The sequence below is a fragment of the Arvicola amphibius genome, chromosome 5, assembly GCF_903992535.2.
Source record: "Arvicola amphibius chromosome 5, mArvAmp1.2, whole genome shotgun sequence".
Lineage (NCBI taxonomy): Eukaryota > Metazoa > Chordata > Mammalia > Rodentia > Cricetidae > Arvicola > Arvicola amphibius.
The window spans coordinates 33,567,690-33,588,355 of record NC_052051.1 but is presented as its reverse complement, the minus strand read 5'-3'; the positions used below and the strand labels follow the sequence as shown (position 1 = coordinate 33,588,355).

The window sequence follows — 20,666 nt, the reverse complement described above, 5'->3', positions numbered from 1 at the left end:
CATCTTAAGAGCACAGTGTGAAATACAAGGTCAATAAACTGAGACATCCTGGTGGATGGATGCCTCATCCAGTCATACGGATCAGGAAAACTAAAGGACATCTTTCATCTCATCTCCTCACACCCTATCCGTGTTTCTCTTAGATGAGGACTCAACCAGTCAGACTCACCCCTTGGTTACATCATGTGTATACACACACACATACATATGAATGTGTGTGTGTTTAAATCCCTTCAACCCCAAGCTAAGAAACAGACATCTTGATCATCCTTGATAATATAACCCTACCTGGGTGATGTGCACTCTGACTTGAGAATGGGTGTTGTAGAGAGAGGGCCCGCTTGTTCATCCTAGCTGTGTGGCTAGCTTAGCCCCCAAATAATCACACACTGTGTTCATTAAATCACTGCTTGGCCCATTAGCTCTAGCTTCTTATTGGCTAACTCTTACACCTTGATTTAGCCTGCTTCTATTAATCTATGTATCGCCATGTGGCAGTGGCTTACCAGGAAAGATTCGGCATGTCTGATTCTGGGGTGACTCCATGGTTTCTCTGCTTTCTTCCTCCCAGAATTCAGTTCTGTCTTCTCCGCCTACCTAAGTCCTGCCCTATCAAGGGCCCAAAGCAGTTTTATTAATTAACCAATACAAGCAACACATAGAAAGAAGGACCTCCTACACCAAATATTAAAATTTAATATCATGCTTCAATTGGATCTTACCATGTTCAGAATTCAGGGACTTGAAGTATAGCCCTGACATCTGTTAAATCTGTAAACTGGATCCTAATTCAGAAGATATAATTCTATGGGTGAGTCTGCTTTACTAATCGAACACTGACCAACTCCAAATTCAGTGGGGAATGAAATTAAAGTACAATTGCTATTATCATTAAAAAGGAGAGTAAGGTAATTTGAAAATGTTCCTGGAGTCCTTCGAAACCAAGCCTACCTCCCACCCCCACCTCCATAGCTTTCCATTGTTTCTGGTTGGGAAGGAAGGTCACTCAATGTGGGAACAGGTCCACTGGGGGACAGTTAGAGATGCTCACTGTAGGTGCTTCTAGGAAAGGCCTGGTCACCAGGACCAATACTGGTGAATGATCCTGTGACGTACGGATCCATTGGTTCACACATTCAGTTGACTTCCAGCTAGCTAGCTCTCCAGCAAAAAGAAAACATTGTAAGGATTTCTCTGGGTCCAGCCTGCCACTACTGGACCCAAATGAGTGTCTCCAGGCTCCTGCACTGTGTACTCTCTCCACCCCCTTTCCTGTCCTAAGCTAGAATCAGAGGGCAGATTATCTTTCCCATCTAAGTTATAACAACCTGGATTATACATAGAAATTTGGCTCTGCCTATTTTCCTTATTTTTAATGCTTATAATAAGATAGTTTTCTGTTCAGATCTGTTATTTTAGCAAAATCTTGCTGAAATGTAGTATTTGTGATCCAAAGACTCATGTTATTAAAGAGGGAAAATAGACATAAGATTCTTTAAAAGTTAACAGAGGTGCACTCTCCAACGCTTGAGAACTGCCAGTTACTGGGTTGCTAGAAGTCCTTATGGGAGTTCTATGTACTATTTCTGCATTTTTTAAATATAAAACAGGAATGGTTAAAATTAGATGTTATCCTTGTGTTCAAAACCTAACATAGACACATGTGTGAACACCTGCCTGTATGTTCACAGCCCTTTTATTCCTAATACACAAATGTCTATCTACTGATGTTACAAATTGTTGCATCCAACACAGACAGATCATGCTTACAGTAAAATCTGCCCATTTTACTGTTCCGTCTGTGAGTCTGGGCAACAGTTTACAAGCATGCATAGTCATAATTGTTTACAGTATTCTCTCATCCCAGACACTTCAGTCCTAAGCAACCAGTTATCTATCATAATAGTTTCACTGTTTGGATAAATTTTATTTGTATTTGGAAAAAAATAAGTCTTTGATATAGTAGTTTTAGGAATAATTCATTTTGTTGATCTCCTCTTAATACATGTATGAGTAATAAAAGGTCTCTAAATCTAAAAATGACCTTTTTGTAGGTATATAAGAAAAACTTTAAGTGATAAGGGTATTTTAAGGAAATACTAAAACAAGAATATCAAAAATAGTATTTTCATTATATGCAATATTTGAAAAATAAAGTAAACTTCTAAAGATGTCTTCATTCGTAGGAGGAAATTGGGCCATTAAGTATAAAGCAAAATCAGAGAAGTAGCTTTTGGAAATCTGTAACTGTTTAACAATTACAAAGAGCTTGCAATTTGGGCATGTGCCTGTAATCCCAACACATGGGTGAGAATTTGGCATTAGCCTGAACTAACTACATTGAAAACTATTATTATCTCAAAACAAAGAAACAGCCCTAAACAACGGGCAGGGGACGCGAGGCTAGACTTCATGCTTAACATCTAACCTATGCACATCCTCACCATCACAAAGGAGGAAGATTAACTGTTTTAGGAAAGACTAGAGATTCCCTTTGGAAGCTATTTATTCATTTTATTTATCTATTTATTTTGAAGCAGGTCTCACTGAACAGCTAAAGCTAGTCTTGAACTTGCAGTGATCCTTGGGTCTCTGCATCCATAGTGCTGGAACCGCAGGCAGGTACTACCAAGCCTGGAACCCTTGAAAGCCATTCAGTATTGAGCATAGATACTAACCTTCTATAAGAAGGAAAAAAGTAAAATGTTCCACTGAAGGCAGCAGTCTTTTGTTTTTCTAGAGAACAGTGAGCAGCTGCTATCAAACAGCCATAATTTAATACAGTATGAATCCACTATGCTCAGCAGGCTGGAGGAGACACATGTCTGGTTTTCTAACAGCAGGCTGATCATTTTACCGTTAACATGCTGTTCATTAGATGCTGCAATCTGCTCTTTCAACTTCTGTATCATTTGCTGCTCCAAAATAACACCAACTTCCATTATGGAGTTTTACACACTTTCAGATGTGTTCTATACTGAAATAAGCATTTGATGGTTGAACAACAGACCAGTAAACAGTGCACAGAATACAAATAAAAGTTTATTGTACAAAATTAAGGCTTCAGATTTCACAGGTCACCAAAACTAAAAAAAAAATTAGGTGACTCTATCCCCCAAACTTCAATTTCACTTCCAACCATTAAAATGACTTGACCGAATGTAATCAAAACAAACACTATAAATAATACCAAGTCCTTTCAAACCGGCCATTCCAAAGGTTATTTCTTGGCATAGGTAATCTTCATTGCATGAGATGGTGTGATCTTAAACCCTTGCAAAGCATCTCTGGCAGCTCCAGCCTGTCCATCATTTTCAAATTCTACAAATGCAATGTCATGCCTCCCAGGTACCAAGCGAACTTCTTTGAAACCAGGGAACCTAGACAAAAATAAAAGCAGTAAATATAGGCAAATGTATGTGTAAATTTGTTGAACAACTTCTCGCTATTACTCTAGGAAAACTAGGAGGAGGAAGCCACTTGTTCATCTGGCCTCCCAGAACCAAAATAACCACACAGAAAGTATATTAATTAAAACACTGCTTGGCCCATTAGCTCTAACTTTTTATTGGCTAACTTCTACATCTTAATTTAACCCATTTTTATCAATCTGTGTATCATCACGAGGTCATGGCCTACCAACAAAGTTTTAGCGTGTCTATCTCCGGCCATGGATCCCTGGAGTCTCTCTGACTCTGCCTTCTTCCTCCCAGCATGCCATTTAGTTTTCCCCATCTACCTAAGTTCTGCCCTATCAACAGGCCAAGGCAATTTCTTTATTCATTAATGCTAATCACAGCACACAGAGGGGACTCCCACATCAGAAAACTAATCACATTCAATCAAGAATCCCAATTAGGGTGGAAGCACCTGACATGAAATTTCACCATAAAGGGACTGTAAGAGGTCACGCTAATTCACACCTGTCGTTGTGTCAGTTTGTTTCTAGTCTTATCCATCGATTAGAACAACTCTAACAGAGCAAATCTATACTTTACTTGCTAAGCTTGGAGACAGGCTTCAATCCATTATTCGCCCAGACCTCCTCGTGACCTTACAGAGTACTACTGCTGTGGGTGACAAATGAACTCCGTCCACAGAAGGGCTACCTGTCCTGTCAGGAAGCCCCACACAGATCTGTTTAGTAAAGAACTTACTGATTGAACAGCATGGATAACATCATCTCATTCGTCTCTTCTGGCAAATTATTAAGGAATAGGATATAGTTTGGAGGGTAATCGGGGACCTATTGGAAACAAAAGGCAAAGTTAGCTTGTGAATATCAACTGTACTGCAAGGTTGTAAGAAACATGAAAACTCATCTTCAGAGAACTACACTGCAGCTTAAAGGGGTCTGTGAAATCTTAACACACTGAACAAAAGCTGAAAACAGAGATACAGATAAAAACCTAACACCGGGGAAAGCCAACATTCAAGTTAAGACACCCCAAATCTGGAAGGTTATGAATCTGTGAAAACAGTATTTATAGATGAAACACTTGTAGGTCAGTTGTAACCGGGGAATGATGTCACCTGGAATTCAGAATTCAAAGTCTAAAGACCAGAAAAGGCAGCAACACTGAGCTCCTCAGCTCATCACTCGACTCAGCTAACACTCCACCATGTGATTCCTCCTTATTACCAGACCATGAGAAAATTAAGAACTAAAACATTACTATTACCAACCACAGCCTGCTGTGTGTTCCTGTTCACGCATGCACACAGTAAATGGCATGTTCTGCATCTACTTATATAAAACAAGCAGAATATTAGATATTAAGTCACATGCTTGGTACCCCAGTCTGAAACAGGATACTTTATATACTACAGACTGCATAAAGGATTTATATGTAAGAAGACACTGTCTACTTGCTACTGTCATGGACAGAAAAGATCAAGTGTAAAAACAACTGGTGAACAGCTCAAGATAGAGAATGACGTGCTGGTCTGTGACCTCGAGTTCTGAAAGAGTTCCAAGAGCAGAAAGATCATAAACGAACGCAGAGGGTCAGGTATGGTGACAGCCATCTGTAATTTTAGCACTCAGGAGGCTGAGACAGGAGGATGGAGAGCTGTAAGAGTAACATCAAGACTGTCTCAGGGGGACTGAGGGTACTAGGCAGCTCAGATTCAGTACCCAACAACAAAGGAGAAGAAAAATCAAAAGTGTGTGCTTTTATACTCTAATACAGTTGTGTACTCTAACACTGTAACTTTCTTAGTGGTACAGAGAAGAGGTGGATCATGTCAGAGTTTATAATTTAAACTCTACTCAAAGCAGGAAACTTTAAAAAGATTGAATATTTGTGCTGGAGAAGTGGAAACAAGGGTGACTGCGAACACCATTGCCCAACCCGAACCTGAGAAAGACAGGGCAGTGTGTCAGTCACTGGGATCAAAAGAGTCCCTCACAAAGTCCTCGGACTACGTATCTGTGAAACCCTGGCATGCGCCTTACCCAAAACAAAAGCCCTTTCTTGGCCCTCACAACCCTTGTCTTCTTGATTTGTCACCAATTCATGCAAAATAGAAATCAGGCCAGGTTTTATTTTCATCATAGGGAAATTTAGATATTTTGAAGAGAAATTTCTTAAAAAGACAGGCAATTATGTCTTGAGAAAAGATTTACTTACTTTGGCAGTCATGCACGCTATTTTATATTGCCATAATTTTTTATGATCTTAGGGTAAACACCCCATGGAGGAAAACATTACCTGAGGATTTGGTGCTGCGTTTCCTTGAGGATTAGCTGAATTTGGTGTTCCCTACAAAAAATAAAATAAAATTGGGATTAAAAAAAAAAATGGTTAAATTTCTGGTCAGGCGGTAGTGGCACATGACTTTAATCATCCCAGCACCCAGGAAGCAGAGGTAGGCAGATCTCTGTGAGTTCAAGGCCAGCCTGGTCTACAAGAGTGAGTTCTAGGACAGGTGGGGCTGTTACACAGAGAAACCCTGCCTCGAAACAAAACAAAACAAAACAAAAAAGAAATGGTTAAATTTCAGTCATGCTAAAAAAAGCAAAGGCAATTTATAAAATAAACATAGCATAAAGGAACATTAAATTAAATGTAAAATATACCTTATTCCATTTAAGATCCTATGTCTTAACTATTTACCAATTTTTCCCAATTATTTCTGAAATGTGTCTCTCTACACTATAGACCATAACATAAAACACAACATTTGAACACCTTTCTTTCTCCTCTGCCCTCTCCTCTTTTCTTTTAGACAGGGTCTCACTCTATATCAGCTATCTTGGAATTTACTATGTAGACAGGCTACTTGCCTCTGCCTCCCCAGTGCTGGGATTAAAGGTGTGCCCCACCACACCTGGCTTTAACAGCTACCAAGAGTGCTGTGAGGTTGAGGCGGGAGGGTCACAGGCTGAATAGACTCCATCTAGGCTACAAAAGCTCTTACATTAAAAACATAATGATAGAGAAAAGGAGCAGTCTTACTTCTTAAAAACAATTCCATATAAGTATCATACAGAGTCAAACATTCAAATATTTTTTAACTCAGAAGTAACTACTTTTTCATATAATTACACTTTTATTAGATTTCAAGTTTTGCCTCTAATTGTTCAAAGAAGCTGAGTAGGATAATCATGATGAAGAGATTACAGAATTTAAGAAAAATGGCAGCAGGTATGTCTTAGATGAAGATGTCATTAAACAGTAGATAAATCAGATTAAAACTGTTTACTGCAAATCTCCATGTGTAAAGGCCTATATTCTAAATTGTTGCTTAAGTTGAAACACTAGAGTTTTAAAGTTTAGTTATCCCAGCTTCTTAAAATTTCACCTTTAGCTGGACCGTGGTGGTGCACGCCTTTAATCCCAGCACTGGAGAGGCAGACTGGTGAATCTCTGTGAGTTCAAGGCCAGACTGGTCCACAGAACAAATTCCAAGAAAGTCATGGTAGTTACACAGAAAAAACCCAATCCAGTGTTCACACACACTCTCTCACACACACACACACACACACACACTTTTCTGTCTCACCTGGCCAGGCTTTTTGTTTGCAGCTGCTGCAGCCTGTTCCATTGTTTTAGCTTTCTTCTTTTCCTTTTTCTTTTCTTTGTCAGCAAAAGTCCCACGCATTTTAGATATTATATCAGAATCTGTTTTTGCGTACTGAATTCGCTGTTTTAGTTTTAGGAAAAAAAATACATCACTTTGTGGAAGGCTGTTTACAATTGTTGCTAACCTTTTAAAAGCCAGTACATAAATACACTGAAAACTAATTTTAAACACATCTTTAAGGAATCAGTGAAAGAAATTAGTGGAAATAAGTAGTGGCCCAAAGTCACAAGTAAGGCAAACTTAGACTCAACTGTCTTTATTAAAGGACAAACTGAGCTGAGTGGCTCAGACCTGTAACCTTAGCTACTCAGGAGGTGGAATCAAGAGGCCTGCCTGGATTCAGATCAAGTTCAAGGCCAGTCTGAAAAACTTAGACTATTCCAAAATAAAAGGTAAAGATACAGCTAAGTAGGAAAGTACTTGTCTATCATATATGAAGTCCCAAGTTCAATTCCCACCACCATCACAAAAACAAATAGAACACAACTAGACAGGACTGCATATGGTAAGACCAAGGCTGAAGAAGCTTCACTACTGCTTCTTTTGACTTAATAATAACGAAAATGACTTATCAATAACTCACAAAAGGGTCAATATGTGTCAATCAGCTGTGGGATGTATCATGGTATTTCCTTACAGTGACTGAAAATACTGAAATCTGTAAAGGACTTTCCTTTGAATCTACCATTTTTAAAAAATGAATTCAATAACTTAAATGTTGAAGTGGGAGGAAACAGAAGACTATCAGTTGCTATGACTGGGCTTAATCTTCTTATACCAGGCAGAACCAGTAAAATGACAGGCACCTGAGACCAGTGAGCACTAAGAAACACTGGCCTGCGCTTAGGGCTTTGCCAACTATAGTGTACAATCTAACAGCTGGAAGAGCCGGACACAGAAAATCTAGGTAAAGCTTCAGAGTCTATGCTTTTTGCAAGCACAAAGAGAATGATGCTGAGCTTGTAGGAGTGGGGCCTTAGACAGACTAATTTTGCCACATGGCTAAATTCATCATTGAAAAAACAGCCTAATATTTCTGCCAATGACCTGTACAGTTCTGTACAATGACCTAGGGTATTCTGTCTGCAAGTTACAATTTCCATTCAACCAAACACATCTCTAGAGCTCAAAGCGTCAACATTTCTCAGATGACAGAAAACACACAGTAATCCTACAAAGTATTCCTATCCCAAGAATTTGATCTTCGTCTGAAAAGATGCAAAAGCATTTTAAAGTAGTGTGGATCAAAAGGCAAGACTTTCTTAACCAAAGCAATTCTCTTTCTCCTCCTTCAGCTAAGAATACACCAGGGGAAGAGGCAAGCAGGACACATCCCTCAGAACCCCAGGCTTTGCCTGGCCAGTGCAGACCATTCTATTGCATAGATCAGCTCTGCTAACCTTCCTATCATGTTCTAACAGACAAGATGGGCTGAAACTCAAATTCTACCAGTCAGATGAACTCAGTTCTCTGGAGTCTTCAACTCTGTTCCTGACTTGAACAGATCTCAGGTACCTGACTTGTCCGCCACTGGAACAGTCACCTAAGTATCTGATCTCAACAAAGGCTCTAACAGGACATACTGTAGCCTATCCTGTTCAGGGACACTCAGCACTCTCTAGAGATACTGCTAACCAGATGCTTTTAACTTCTGGTGGGTAAGGCCAAGGATTCTGCTAAACATCCTAGTGAACACTAAAAGTCCTAGATTGCCATTACTAATAAACTCTAGACATAGAAATAAAATACAACTCATCAAAAGACAGCAAAGAACAAAATTTACATTTATTCCAAAAGGCTCATGATAGAAGCCCTCAGGACAGCAGCTCTACTTTCCTGAGGTCATTTTGTTCTGAGTTAGAAATTGAAGCAAATTCTGCTCTCTGGTGATCTCACCTGAAAGCACTTAAATGCAAGCACAGCAGCTCAAAGCATTATTATCCTGTCAAGATGTTGGAGATCTGGTCGCTCCTGCCAAGCTTCCTCAAGGCAGACAGAGAGCAAACCTCTAAAATACCTTCAGTGGGAAATCAGACCAAAGGATATTTTGCCTTCATTAAAAAAAAAATAATAATAAGTTGGAAGGTGTGTCTAGTGCCAAACACAGCAAATATTTCTTCCTTTCTTGTATCCAGCTAACCAGGCACATGCCAACTTGCAATTCAATTCAGGCAAATTGTGCTCCAAGCACATGAGATCTAGATTATGTAAAGTCTTCATATTAAGTAATAGTAACAGGAAACTTCACCTTACTGAAACTCAAGGAAGAGTACGATACAGGACAGAGGCTCCAAACTGCTGCTGACAGTTATCACTATGTCTGGCTGGAGACAACCACACACATTCGCCTGGGTATGTATAGCTTTCACTGATGTCTAAGTAAAGAGCTACAATAAAGGAGCATATGGCTAGTGAGGCCTGCAATCTTACAACCTGACTGTATTAGAAAATATGCTCCCTCCTAGCAGATAAAAAGCATGGTAAGCTTAGATGTTATTAGTCTGAGCACTGATGCTATCACTGGCTACAGGAATACACCCTAAATGAACAAGATAGCCTCATGCCCAGTCCTTCTCCATGATATGCAGGGGCTAGAACATCAGCATGTATTACAGCCTTTAGGTCAAATCCAGATCATGATTTGTTTTTGTACACCTTGTGAGTTAACAATTATTTTAACACAACTTAAAAAGGTTCAAAACACGTAAACAAAACAACAGGTATCAAAAACTATGTGGTCAGCAATATATATCTAGTCCTTTAGAATTTCTGCTGATGTCCAGATTAAACCAATGATTCAATTTGTTCATATTTTAGTGGCGGTAGAAGTAAACAGAGATGCAGAATCTGCTAATGGCTGAACATGAATGAAGGTTCAGATCCTCTAAGCTACAGGCCTTGGCTCTCTAAGACTTCTTTACATGATTTTCCAATACCAGCAGTAAGACAAGATGAATCTATAGTCAGGGTATAGTATATGCATTCACACTTAAGACTCAATACTTCCAATCAGCTATCATCCAGTCTTACACCCAGGGGCCTGCCTCCTAATTGAGGTCCATACATGCTCTCTGGACCATCCCCTCCTACTTGGTTGTTTGAGACAGAGTCTCTTGTAGCCTGGGATATCATTGAACTTCTGACCTTCCTGCCTTCACTCCCAAGAGCTGAGAATCCACGCATGTCCCACGATGCCTACCTAATTTCTAATGGTTTAAAGAATCTTGTCTGTGTGTAATATATTTTAGTTTTGGTTATTTTAACTGCAATAAATTAATAATAAATACAGCTCTAGGAGTGTATTTTAATAAAATTATGTATACCCTTCTGTGGTAGTTTGCACCTATTATCCCAGAACTTGCGGGAATAAGGAGAACTAAGCATTGGCTACATAACAAGTTTAAGGCTAGCCTAGGTTACTAAGAGACTCTGGTTCAAAACAAACAAAATACCTATGTAAAAAACAAACAAATTTCTCTAAACAAACAAAAAACCAGAAAGCCTAGTATCAAGTTCATACTTAAAAACCTATTGTACCACTCAATAATAGTAATTAAAGCAGAAAAAATAGGATTAGCTCACCATTGGTTTACCATAAAAAGGAAATCCTTGTAACTGTCTCAAAGCATTTGTGGATGAGCCCAGTTCCTTAAATATAACAAAAGCCTGCCCCCTCATCTTCATGGTCTTTAAAGCCACAATATCTACCACGTGTCCAAACTGAGAAAACAGTGCATACAGGGATCTCTTCAATTCTGTACAAATAAGAGGGAAAACAATTTCTGAATGAGGGTTCTGAATGACTAAGTTCTTCATAAAATAACAATGACCACTTCTTTCATTAATTTAATAATTTGAAAGAACACAATACACTATTCTCATTAGCTACCTAATTTAAATAGTTATGTGAAACCATTTATGAGTTAAAACAATTCAAAAACACTTTAATGCCTGCATATTCTTATATTAAAAACATTAGAGTTGTGTACAAATGAGATAAAGCATTATAGAGCACTATGAAAGAGGATTTGATGAGACATTAAAACACAGCCTCAAGACACAAGTAAATAAACACATTTTAGCTGTGAAGAAATGTTTTTAAAAGAACATACCTTCTTTTTTAATTTTATCATTCATATTGTTGATATAAATCGTGTGATTTGGCCTGATATCCATGTTTGGAAAAAACCTTCAAATAGCCTAAAAGAAATAAATAATCTGTTATTAGCAAGGAATGTTGAGTCATATAGGTGTATGTCATGCCAAAAGACAAGAACCATTACTGGTAAATTATTTTTCTAACCTAGATGTCAGAAAAATGTCAGCTGGCAGTAGACAATAATTTCTCCCTAGACCCTACTGGGGCTTTTTAGACAAATGGAAAATAGTTCTCAAGATTAAAACTTGGTAGAACACCAATACATAGATTTAGAAATATTTTATTCAAGGTACTACTTTTTTTAACCACCAAATAAATGGTACTGTCTTTCCATCTACATAATGAAATAACTTTTTAAAAGCAATTTACTAATTCTTTTGAGAATGTCATACAATGTATTTTGATCATATTCACTGGAAATTTTTTTTGGTGAAATGATTTAAACATTTATGTAAGAAACTAGTAAACATATACTTATTTTAAAAAATCAATGTAAAAATTATTTTAATAGAATAACAAAATTTCCAACGCAGTTCACAGGTCACTCACAAACCTATTTATCTGAACATTTGTGTGTGTGTGAGTGTCACCGCAAACGCTGGGGTCAGAGAACCTTTCAAGGCTAGGTTCTCTCCTTCCACCGCATGGGTCTCAGAGGCCCAACTCAAAAAGTGTTCAAGGTTGGCAAAAAGCACCTTTACCTGCTAAGCCATCTTGACAGCCCTCAAATGTATTTAATTTATATACATCACCAACAGGGCTGCCCTCGGGATTCCCTCTGACAGATTTGAAAGGAATGATACTCTCATAAAACAATTTAGAATGATAGTCAAGAGCTCCGATTCTGGCACCAATGAGATGCGGATTTAAATTCTGTTTATGCTTTTCCAATCTGCTTCGTTGAGGGGCAAGGTCCTTTATGTCTTGGGTCCTCATTACAAGTTGGGGATAGTAACAGTATCAACAAAAGGAGCCCAGAAGACTAAATGAGACAGATATCTAACGGTCTGCATCGGCAAGTACCTAAAGTTACTATTTTATCATTGATGGCTATGACACGTTAAATGTCTTAACGTCACACAACATGCTGTGCTGAACATCCCGGGATGGATGACTTCCAAGAAGGGCATGTATTGTGCAGATAACATTTTATAAGGAACGCTTATCAAAGACCTGCCTCCCTAAATGGGAACCTGGAGAAGGGCTGGGGTCTGAGGGAAGAGGACTAGAGCAGAAGCTCTGGCAGTAGCTCCTGCGGACTGAAAGAGCACAAGGAAACCCGAAATGCCATCCTCCCTCCCACCGAAAAGTCTGCTGGGGGGCGGTGAGGGCTGAGTGTCCAGAGAACCGTAAATGCCCCCAAGCAAACAACGGGCCATTCCCTACCCCAGGGCTAATTCCTTTGCGCCAGCTTGAGCCTATTCACACTCTGGTCAATCTGCCCCGCACGCGGGCCCCGCTGGCGTTAAAACCCCAATCACCCCGGATTGCCACGCCGGGCCTCGACCCGCCAGCCCTTGGGTCGCCGTCCCTTCCTCCCTTCCGTCGCATCTTCCGCCGAGTAGGGGACCACGCAGCCGACCACACCATCGCCCTCGCCGGCTCGGTTCCTTCTGAGAGGATCCGGCCAAGCCTCGACAGCACCCACGGCTAAGAGGACCCCGACAAACCCACCTGAAGCCTGCGCCGTCCCGCTTGAAAACCAAACCGGAAGAGCTGCCTGGCGCCGGAAGAGCGCGGCCACACTCCTCAATCGAACGCAGATAGGTCGAGAAGCCAGCCGAGCACCGAGTCAATCGATGTTTCCCGGCTCGGGCCGCGGGCGACTTAATCTTTCTGCGCACGCGCATCTCTGAAGGGCGGGAAGGAGGGATACTGCCGAAAGGGGAGGAACCGGATGGGCTCAAATAAGGATTCAGGGTCCAAGTTGTGAACAGGAGAGAAGGGAAGGGAAGGCAATCTTCTTCCTTTACCGCAATTTCAAAGCTTCCCGACTTTAATTGATGCGATACAATTCTACAGGAGCAGTCATCAGAGGCAAGTAGACAAACCTTTCAATGGGTGATGGCCGACTAGGCTTAACACCACCTTTTAAAAGCATGGCCATGGTCGCTCCCTGAAATGGGTCTCAGATATCTGAAAGTCTGAAGGAACACTCCAGCACTCTGCAGATAGTATTGGTGTTTACTGGTTCTCTCACCTCGCTGCAGGATCACACAGTCAACCTATAGATCGTTTGCCTAAAGTCACTCAGAAACCACTAACTTCCTCCCACCCGCCCACTTTCTCCTTTCCTCACAAAATGCCTCGAGTTTCCTAGGTTAAAAATTGGGGTAGGGACCAAATTGGTTGATTTCATCAGCTTGAAGTTTTCTTTTCTTTTTTAAAAATTAATTAATTAATTTTTGAAACAGGGTTTCTCTGTGACGCTTTGGTCCTGTCGTGGAACCTAGCTTTTGTAGACAGGCTGACCGCGAACTCACCGCGATCCTCCTGCCTCTGCCTCCTGGGTGCTGGCATTAAAGGCGCATGCCACCACCGCCCGGCTGAGGTTTCTATTTTTTAAAACCACCTGAAGTTGCAACATGGAACTAATGTCTTGAGGGTAGTCACTTTGCTTTGTTCACTGAAGTCCTTAGAAGAATGACTGATACTCAGTAAATATGCATTGGACGAATGAATGAAGTTTGGGGAAAATCGGGCCACAATAAACAAGTGTGATGTCTAGTGAGATCCTGTTAGTGTAGGAAATGATGTTAAAGAACCATAGAAAAGTGTTCTTTAATTATAGAAATATAGAAACCACTCTGTTTTGTAAAAAGAATATTGAGTATATTCTTAACAAAAGAACATCAAGTAAATATAAAAATAATTTCTAAGGAGCTAAGGAGCAATGAGGTGTCCACCCATTAACACGCACGTCTGAGCAACGAATTAACTGCTTGGTGATAGTGATAGTGAGAGCAGCTCAGATGCTTTTCCTGAAATAAACTGTAGTCTGACTGTGTTACAGAAACTGACTTGGCCAATAGTTCATAGCTATTTTAAAAAAAGAAAATTTATAAACATGCAAAGGCATTCCTCCTGGGAAGAAAATAGCTTTGGGGGAAAGTATCTAAAGACACAGAAACCTAGTCTATCAAAAATTGAATCACAGCTACTGTACATTTTACATTGCAAAGAAGAAATTGCCCAATGACAGCTCGGTGGCCATGGTTTCCATGATTTTTTCCAGGTTCATCTACAAAGAGGCAGCAAATTTTCATACCCATAAGTAACCACTCTGGGTTTTTCTGAATGGATCTTCAGTGGTTTTCTGAATGACCGAGAAACTAAGAATTGGGATTGGATCTGGTAGGGAATGAGGGGGAAATGGGTTTTCCTGGTTCGTTGAGAAACCTTGTAATCAACTGATTCCATATCTCAAGCATTATGGAGGTGATATTATCCAAACACTGGTTACATATCCATGTAATGCAAAAGAACTTGATTATATGGTAAAGAAACCTATAACCTCTGACCTCTTGCTGGCCAAACTAGGAATTAGATGTCAAAATCTCACATTTTTGAAACAAATAGAAGAGAACATATGTTTCCCTGAAGTTCTGCTCAGCTTAGACTCATAATTCTGTTAGGCAACAAGATTTACTTTCCAATGGAACAGGTTTTTTATCAAACTAAACCCAGAGGCGACATTATAACCACCATATACAAGCTTCATGCATCTACTAACGATAAAATTTGCTTATTTTCGGGGCAGCAGAAAAATGACTACAACAAGTTGGGAATAAAACTGTGTCATGACACCTAAATTATAAAGATGGTGACTGCACTGTGTCTTAGTGGCTCTCAATACACATATATTTTCGCTACTTTATCTGCACATGTTTTATGGTTCTCATTAAATGTTTTTCAGTATCTTGCAACAGTGACTTTGGGAACGGGACGTGCTTACAGGAAAAGGCACCATAAAACTATACTGGATATATTTTGTCGTATTTATGCTAGCTAGAGCCAGGAAATGTACGGCAACTTGCTTGTATCTTCTTTCCCCCTACAGGTGATAATTACACTAAAAAAAAAGTTTATGTAGAGTGAATTATTTTCACAAAAAGCTTTAAACAAACCTAGGTATTATTGTTGAGCATCAAATCAAGTTTACATTTTCTCAGCTGGTTGAAATTATGTTCAGCTAAATTTTACTGAAAAGCAATCCTCTCTCTATTCAGGGAAAAAAACTTGTACAATTAATTTCCTTCCATTGCACTTCACCCTTACTTTTTAAATTCTTCATAAGCACACTCTTATTTGTACAGACAAATGAATAAGTGGAGGCCAGAAATGACTGTTACTCACATGTAATGCTATGTCGATGCTACAATGCAGTGTCATCCATGTGTATCAAAATGATACTTTCTCCCTGGGGTGGGTGGGATTTAGGTAGGCTATGAGAATACATACATTCTATAAGGCTTGGAAACGAGTTTTTTGATTTGGAGATCTGAAAATCAGTTCAAAGAAAGACAACGGGAAAATCAGAACACTTGGCTATTCTGTTTTGTGAGACATGTAGGTTGTGCACAGTATGCTATTGCCTGTCCTCACAGAAGTTCAGTGAAATAACACCACACAACTCGCTCGCAGACAGTAATGTGAGTCATTCAGACCTAGGTAATAAACTCAATGATGTGTGGATAAAAATTGAAGTGGCGGTACATGCCTTTAATCCAGCCTTCTGGAAGCAGAGGCAGACAGAAATCTATAACTCCAAAGCCAGTCTGGTCTGCATAGCAAGTTCCAGGCCAGTCAGGCTACAGTGAGCCCTAGTCTCAAATACAGAACAAAATTTGTAAGTATAGATAGTTGTGCTTTTTCTATGGCTCGCCACTGTGAATTCTTGGGATTTCTGAGGTCCTGTAACTAGCTGAAATCTAAATTTTTTAAAAATATATTTTATATGTTTATTGATCCCAACTCTCTAATTTCAAGCATGATGCTTTACTGATTTGGTGGGCAAAGTACAGATGTCCATATCTAGTGCTCCTCATGTTGACATGTATGTAGTTTTCCTAGAGATTTTGCTAAAAATATGATTGCGATTAGAACAGGACTACTATTTTGATCGGGATGACACGGCTCTGGAGGGTGTAGGCCACTTCTTCCGTGAATTGGCTGAGGAGAAGGGTGAGGACACCGAGCATCTCCTCAAGTCACAGGATGATCACAGAGGCCTTGCACTCTTTCAGAGGCCATGTCAAGATGAGTGGGGTAAAACTCGGGAGGCCATGGAAGCTGCCTTGGCCTTGGAGAAGAACTTGAACCAGGCCCTCTTGGATCTTCATTCCCTGGGTTCTGCTCACACAGATCCTCATCTCTGTTACTTCATTGAAAACCAATTCCTGGATGAAGAGATGAAGGTCATCAAGAAGATGGGCAACCACCTCACCAACCTCCACAGGCTGGCTGGGCCCCAGGCATCTCTAGGCGAGTACCTCTTTGAGCGGCTCACTCTCAAGCATAACTAAGAGGCCTCTCCTTTCAAGGGGCTTCCACCTCTGCTCTGCACCAGCCAGCCTCAGGACCTTCACCTGAACCTCTCAAGAAGCCACTAGGCAGCTTTGTAATGCCCTGGAGGCCCTCTCAAGTCTTGGACCAAGTAAAAATAAAGCCTTTTGACACAGCGGGGGGGAAAAAGAATAAAAATGTATTCAGCTCATTCTTCCAGAGGCAGGGAGTCCAGAGCATGACATGAGCACCTGATCAGCATCTGGTGAGGGATTTCTTGCTGCATCACAATATGGCAGAGGGCAACAAGGTAAGGCAACGCATGTAGGCCAGAGAGAGTTTCTATTTTAGCAAAGTCATTCCCAAGATAACCTCTATTAGACCACTGCAGTGGGTTGAAGGAGAATAGCGCTTATAAGCTCATATATTTGATTACTTGTTCCCCAGATTAGGAGCTGTGATGTTGCGGGAAAAGGTGCATCACTGAGGGTGGGTTTGGAAGTTTCAAAAGACTCTCACCATTTTCAGTGTCCTGTTTCTCTGTCTATCTCTATCTTGCTCTCTGTGTCTATGTCTGTCTTTCTCTATTTCTGTCTGTAAGTGCCTCTGCCTTTTTCTCTCTCTGCTTTCTACTGGCAGATAAAATGTAAGCTCTCTGCTATTTCTCCAGAACTATGCCTGCCTGTCTGCTGTCATGTTCCCTGCCATGATTGTCATGGGCTCTAGAACTGTGAAACCATAAGCCCCAAACTTTTCTATAAGTTTACTTGGTTACAATTTCTTACCACAGTTATAGATAAGTAACTAAGACACCCATTCATCCACTAGTGGATTAATCCAGAGCTCCCATGACACAGTTTCTTCCCAAAGACCCCACTTCTCAATACTGCTGCACTAGGGAAGTTTCTGCATGAGACTTGGAGGGGAGAAACCCTGTTCAAACCATAGCAGCCACCTTCTTATATAAACACATAACAGCTATTGATTTCAAACACAGTACCAATTATCTTGTGTCATTCATTTAAATGCTTTCCAATGGACAATGGAAAATGAATATTAAGAGGAAGAAGTCTAGAAGTTTTGATACACTTCAACAAGTGATTGCTTGTTTAAGAGTTCTTGTTACTTTCTTAATTATAGTGCTCATTAACATTGTGCAAAAAAAATCCAATTCTTTTCTTATACCAGGCTCAGAGAAGACATGTGCTACACTCTGTACTTTGAAAACCTGGCATTGCCGTGCACTTTCTTCATATAAAAAGTGTAAAAATATGAGGATACAGTAGTAACAGACCAGTATATATGGAACACAGATGGTGAGGGACAAGGCTGAAACACAAAAAGCCAATACAGAGAATGCCAACTGCTTTTTGTCTTTGTTGTCTTGGAAACATATCCCAAAATATAACTTCTGTTTATCCTAGGTCTCTGAGTAACTTTAATGATTGGAGAACATCTTCTTCTATCCTCCATCAATAGTTCAACTGATCATGTAACATATACCAGAAATAATTAATTGCAATTTAGGAGTTGTTTGTTAAAGCACTCATAGCTTAACTCACCATGAATTTTAATATTAATATCTTTAATAAATGATCGTTTTACAAGGTATATTATATAACCCAAGCAAGTTCTCTATAAGTTATTCTTATAATGGGGACCATTTTCATTCAAATCACTACAGTGGGTTAATGGGTTATCTTGAGAATGGCTTTGCTCTAACAGGAACTCTCTTTGGCATACATGTTCTGCTTTGCCATGTTGCCTTCTGCCATTCTGTGATGTAGCAAGGAACCCATCATCAGATGCTCATGCCGTGATCTGGACTCCCTGCCTCTGGAATAATGCACTGAATAACTTTTTATTCTTTTTGAACTACACAACTTTAGGTATTTTGTTATAGTAACAGGATATGTACTAAGACACTAGTATTCTACATTTGATATTATTTAGTAGTATTCTTATATTTGATATTATCTCTGCAGCATTAGAGCTAACCATATATTCTGATATGTATGACTGCTTTTGAGTACATAATGAGCAGGGCATAGATCTGAGATGACTATAAATTTTTAAAGTAGAAATCCAAGTGATTGATAACTACAAGATCCAATTTTAGTGGTTTTGCTGTGAAAATGAATTCATTATTTATTGAATACTTACGTGGATGTGTCTTCAGTTACAGTAGTGTTGCAGCCTAATGAACCCATTGAAAATTGAAATATTGAGTCAAAATGCATTTAATGAACATAATAAATTAGGTCAGCCCAACTTAAATGGGCTTAAGACACCCTATGGTAAAGGAAGATCATAATGAAATATTATCTTATGTCACTGAATACCAACAGTAAGAAGCAGAGTAGCTGTACAAGTAATGTAGCATTGCTGAAAAAAGAAACAACTAAAGCCAAACTATTATAAGTGAGACACCAACAGCATAAGATGTCATTATATAATATATAATGTATTATGCTTTTTCCAAACTTAGAAGAGAGTCAGTGGTCTGCAGAGCCTTCAGAAGAAGCAAATAGCTGCCCTACTATTTTACTACTCTCGTTTTAGACTGATAAGATCACCTGGCAACAGAAGACCCAGGATGTGTATAAAGCATTTCAGGCACGATTTAACATCCAGAGACAGGCTGAATTCTTCTCACAAAGGAGGTGAGTGAGAAAGTTTTGAAGCCCTTGCTTTGTATTTTAGTTGTGTTCAGACAGGACAACCCTGAAAATTATTTCTGTCTAGGGAATCCAAAACAATTATGCAAATGAGGCTGATACTTCCAATTCTATTTTGCTTTAGGTGAATGTGGGGGTAGTTTAACTCCTTCAGATTTCTCTAATATTAACTGGCAGAAATAGCATCACATGGGTGAATGAGTTTATTAAAACTGATGGCAAAAACCAAGAAGTGGTATTGTGTCTTACTAAGATCAGACAGTCTTCCTTTAGTCGTGAGGGCTTTTCCATCTCTAATATGAAGCAACTTTCTAACCTTTAATGTTACTAAATTGCTTCAGCTCCCCAAAGATAGTAATATAACATGATACTTTTTGTCATCTTGGTAGAGGTCTGAATAAGAATGGTCAATTTGGGAAGCCGGAGAGGAATTAGTTCTGAGTTATTTCACTGTGACTGAAACTGCGAATGCCAGGTTCTATTACGAGTGGCCAGGACTAGAAGAGCTCATTCCTCCCTTACTTCAGCCTAAGGTATCCCAGAAGTCCTCGTGTCTTGCTAAGCTTTACATATTCTAAGATTTAACATATTACAACTTTGGGACTTTTATTTTTGTCTTGGTTTTTATTGGAGATTGAGCCCCAAACCTCAACCTATACTGGACAAGTGCTTCTATCACTAAATTGCATCTGCAGTCCACGGCACTCTAAGTTTTATTGGGTACCCACAGAATAGAAAACTGTGCTAGCTGCTGGGGATGAGCAAGAAAGACAGACAAAATACCTTCTTACACAGAACTGATCCCAATGGGACGTCAGATTAACATGTTCATACTTGTAAGTTGTGGATAACTACTGAAGAGATGTTCCCATGACTAATGCTGTATCACAAACTCCTACCCTCCCAAACTTAGTGGTCCAAAATAGGACCTCTTGAATAATGTCTAGTGGACTTGTGGATTGGGAATTCAGTCAGACAGTGATAGGGTGGAATTTGTTTTTCCTTGTAGAGAGACTGCATGTCACCCAGTAAAACTCAGCTGATGAAAAGGCTGGCTCACAAGAGTCAAACATTGTCACACACACATTTGGTGATAAGAATAGCTAAGAGATGGAGTTCAGACAGAGATGTCAACTGGAACGTAGTCACATGGAATTTCTAGCTTGGTGTTTCAGACTGATTGAATCAATTATCCAGTAGCCAAATTCTCCTGAGAAAATTAATTGACCATCATA

General features: G+C 39.6%; 2 protein-coding genes across 2 annotated transcripts; one reads left to right on the top strand and one right to left on the bottom strand.

Moving 5' to 3' along the window:
- Positions 1-3,024: 3,024 nt before the first annotated feature.
- On the bottom strand, positions 3,025-12,994 carry Snrpb2 (small nuclear ribonucleoprotein polypeptide B2). The gene is made up of 7 exons (XM_038331992.2): positions 12,923-12,994; positions 11,202-11,289; positions 10,672-10,844; positions 7,009-7,149; positions 5,715-5,765; positions 4,158-4,246; positions 3,025-3,380 (listed from the first exon to the last, which is right to left on the bottom strand). The coding sequence occupies exons 2-7, from the start codon at positions 11,263-11,265 to the stop codon at positions 3,221-3,223; spliced, it is 678 nt and encodes a 225-aa protein (XP_038187920.1). The 5' UTR covers positions 11,266-11,289; positions 12,923-12,994; the 3' UTR covers positions 3,025-3,220.
- Positions 12,995-13,251: 257 nt separating this feature from the next.
- On the top strand, positions 13,252-16,773 carry LOC119815177 (ferritin light chain-like). The gene is made up of 2 exons (XM_042055133.1): positions 13,252-13,285; positions 16,352-16,773. The coding sequence occupies exons 1-2, from the start codon at positions 13,252-13,254 to the stop codon at positions 16,771-16,773; spliced, it is 456 nt and encodes a 151-aa protein (XP_041911067.1).
- Positions 16,774-20,666: the final 3,893 nt, after the last annotated feature.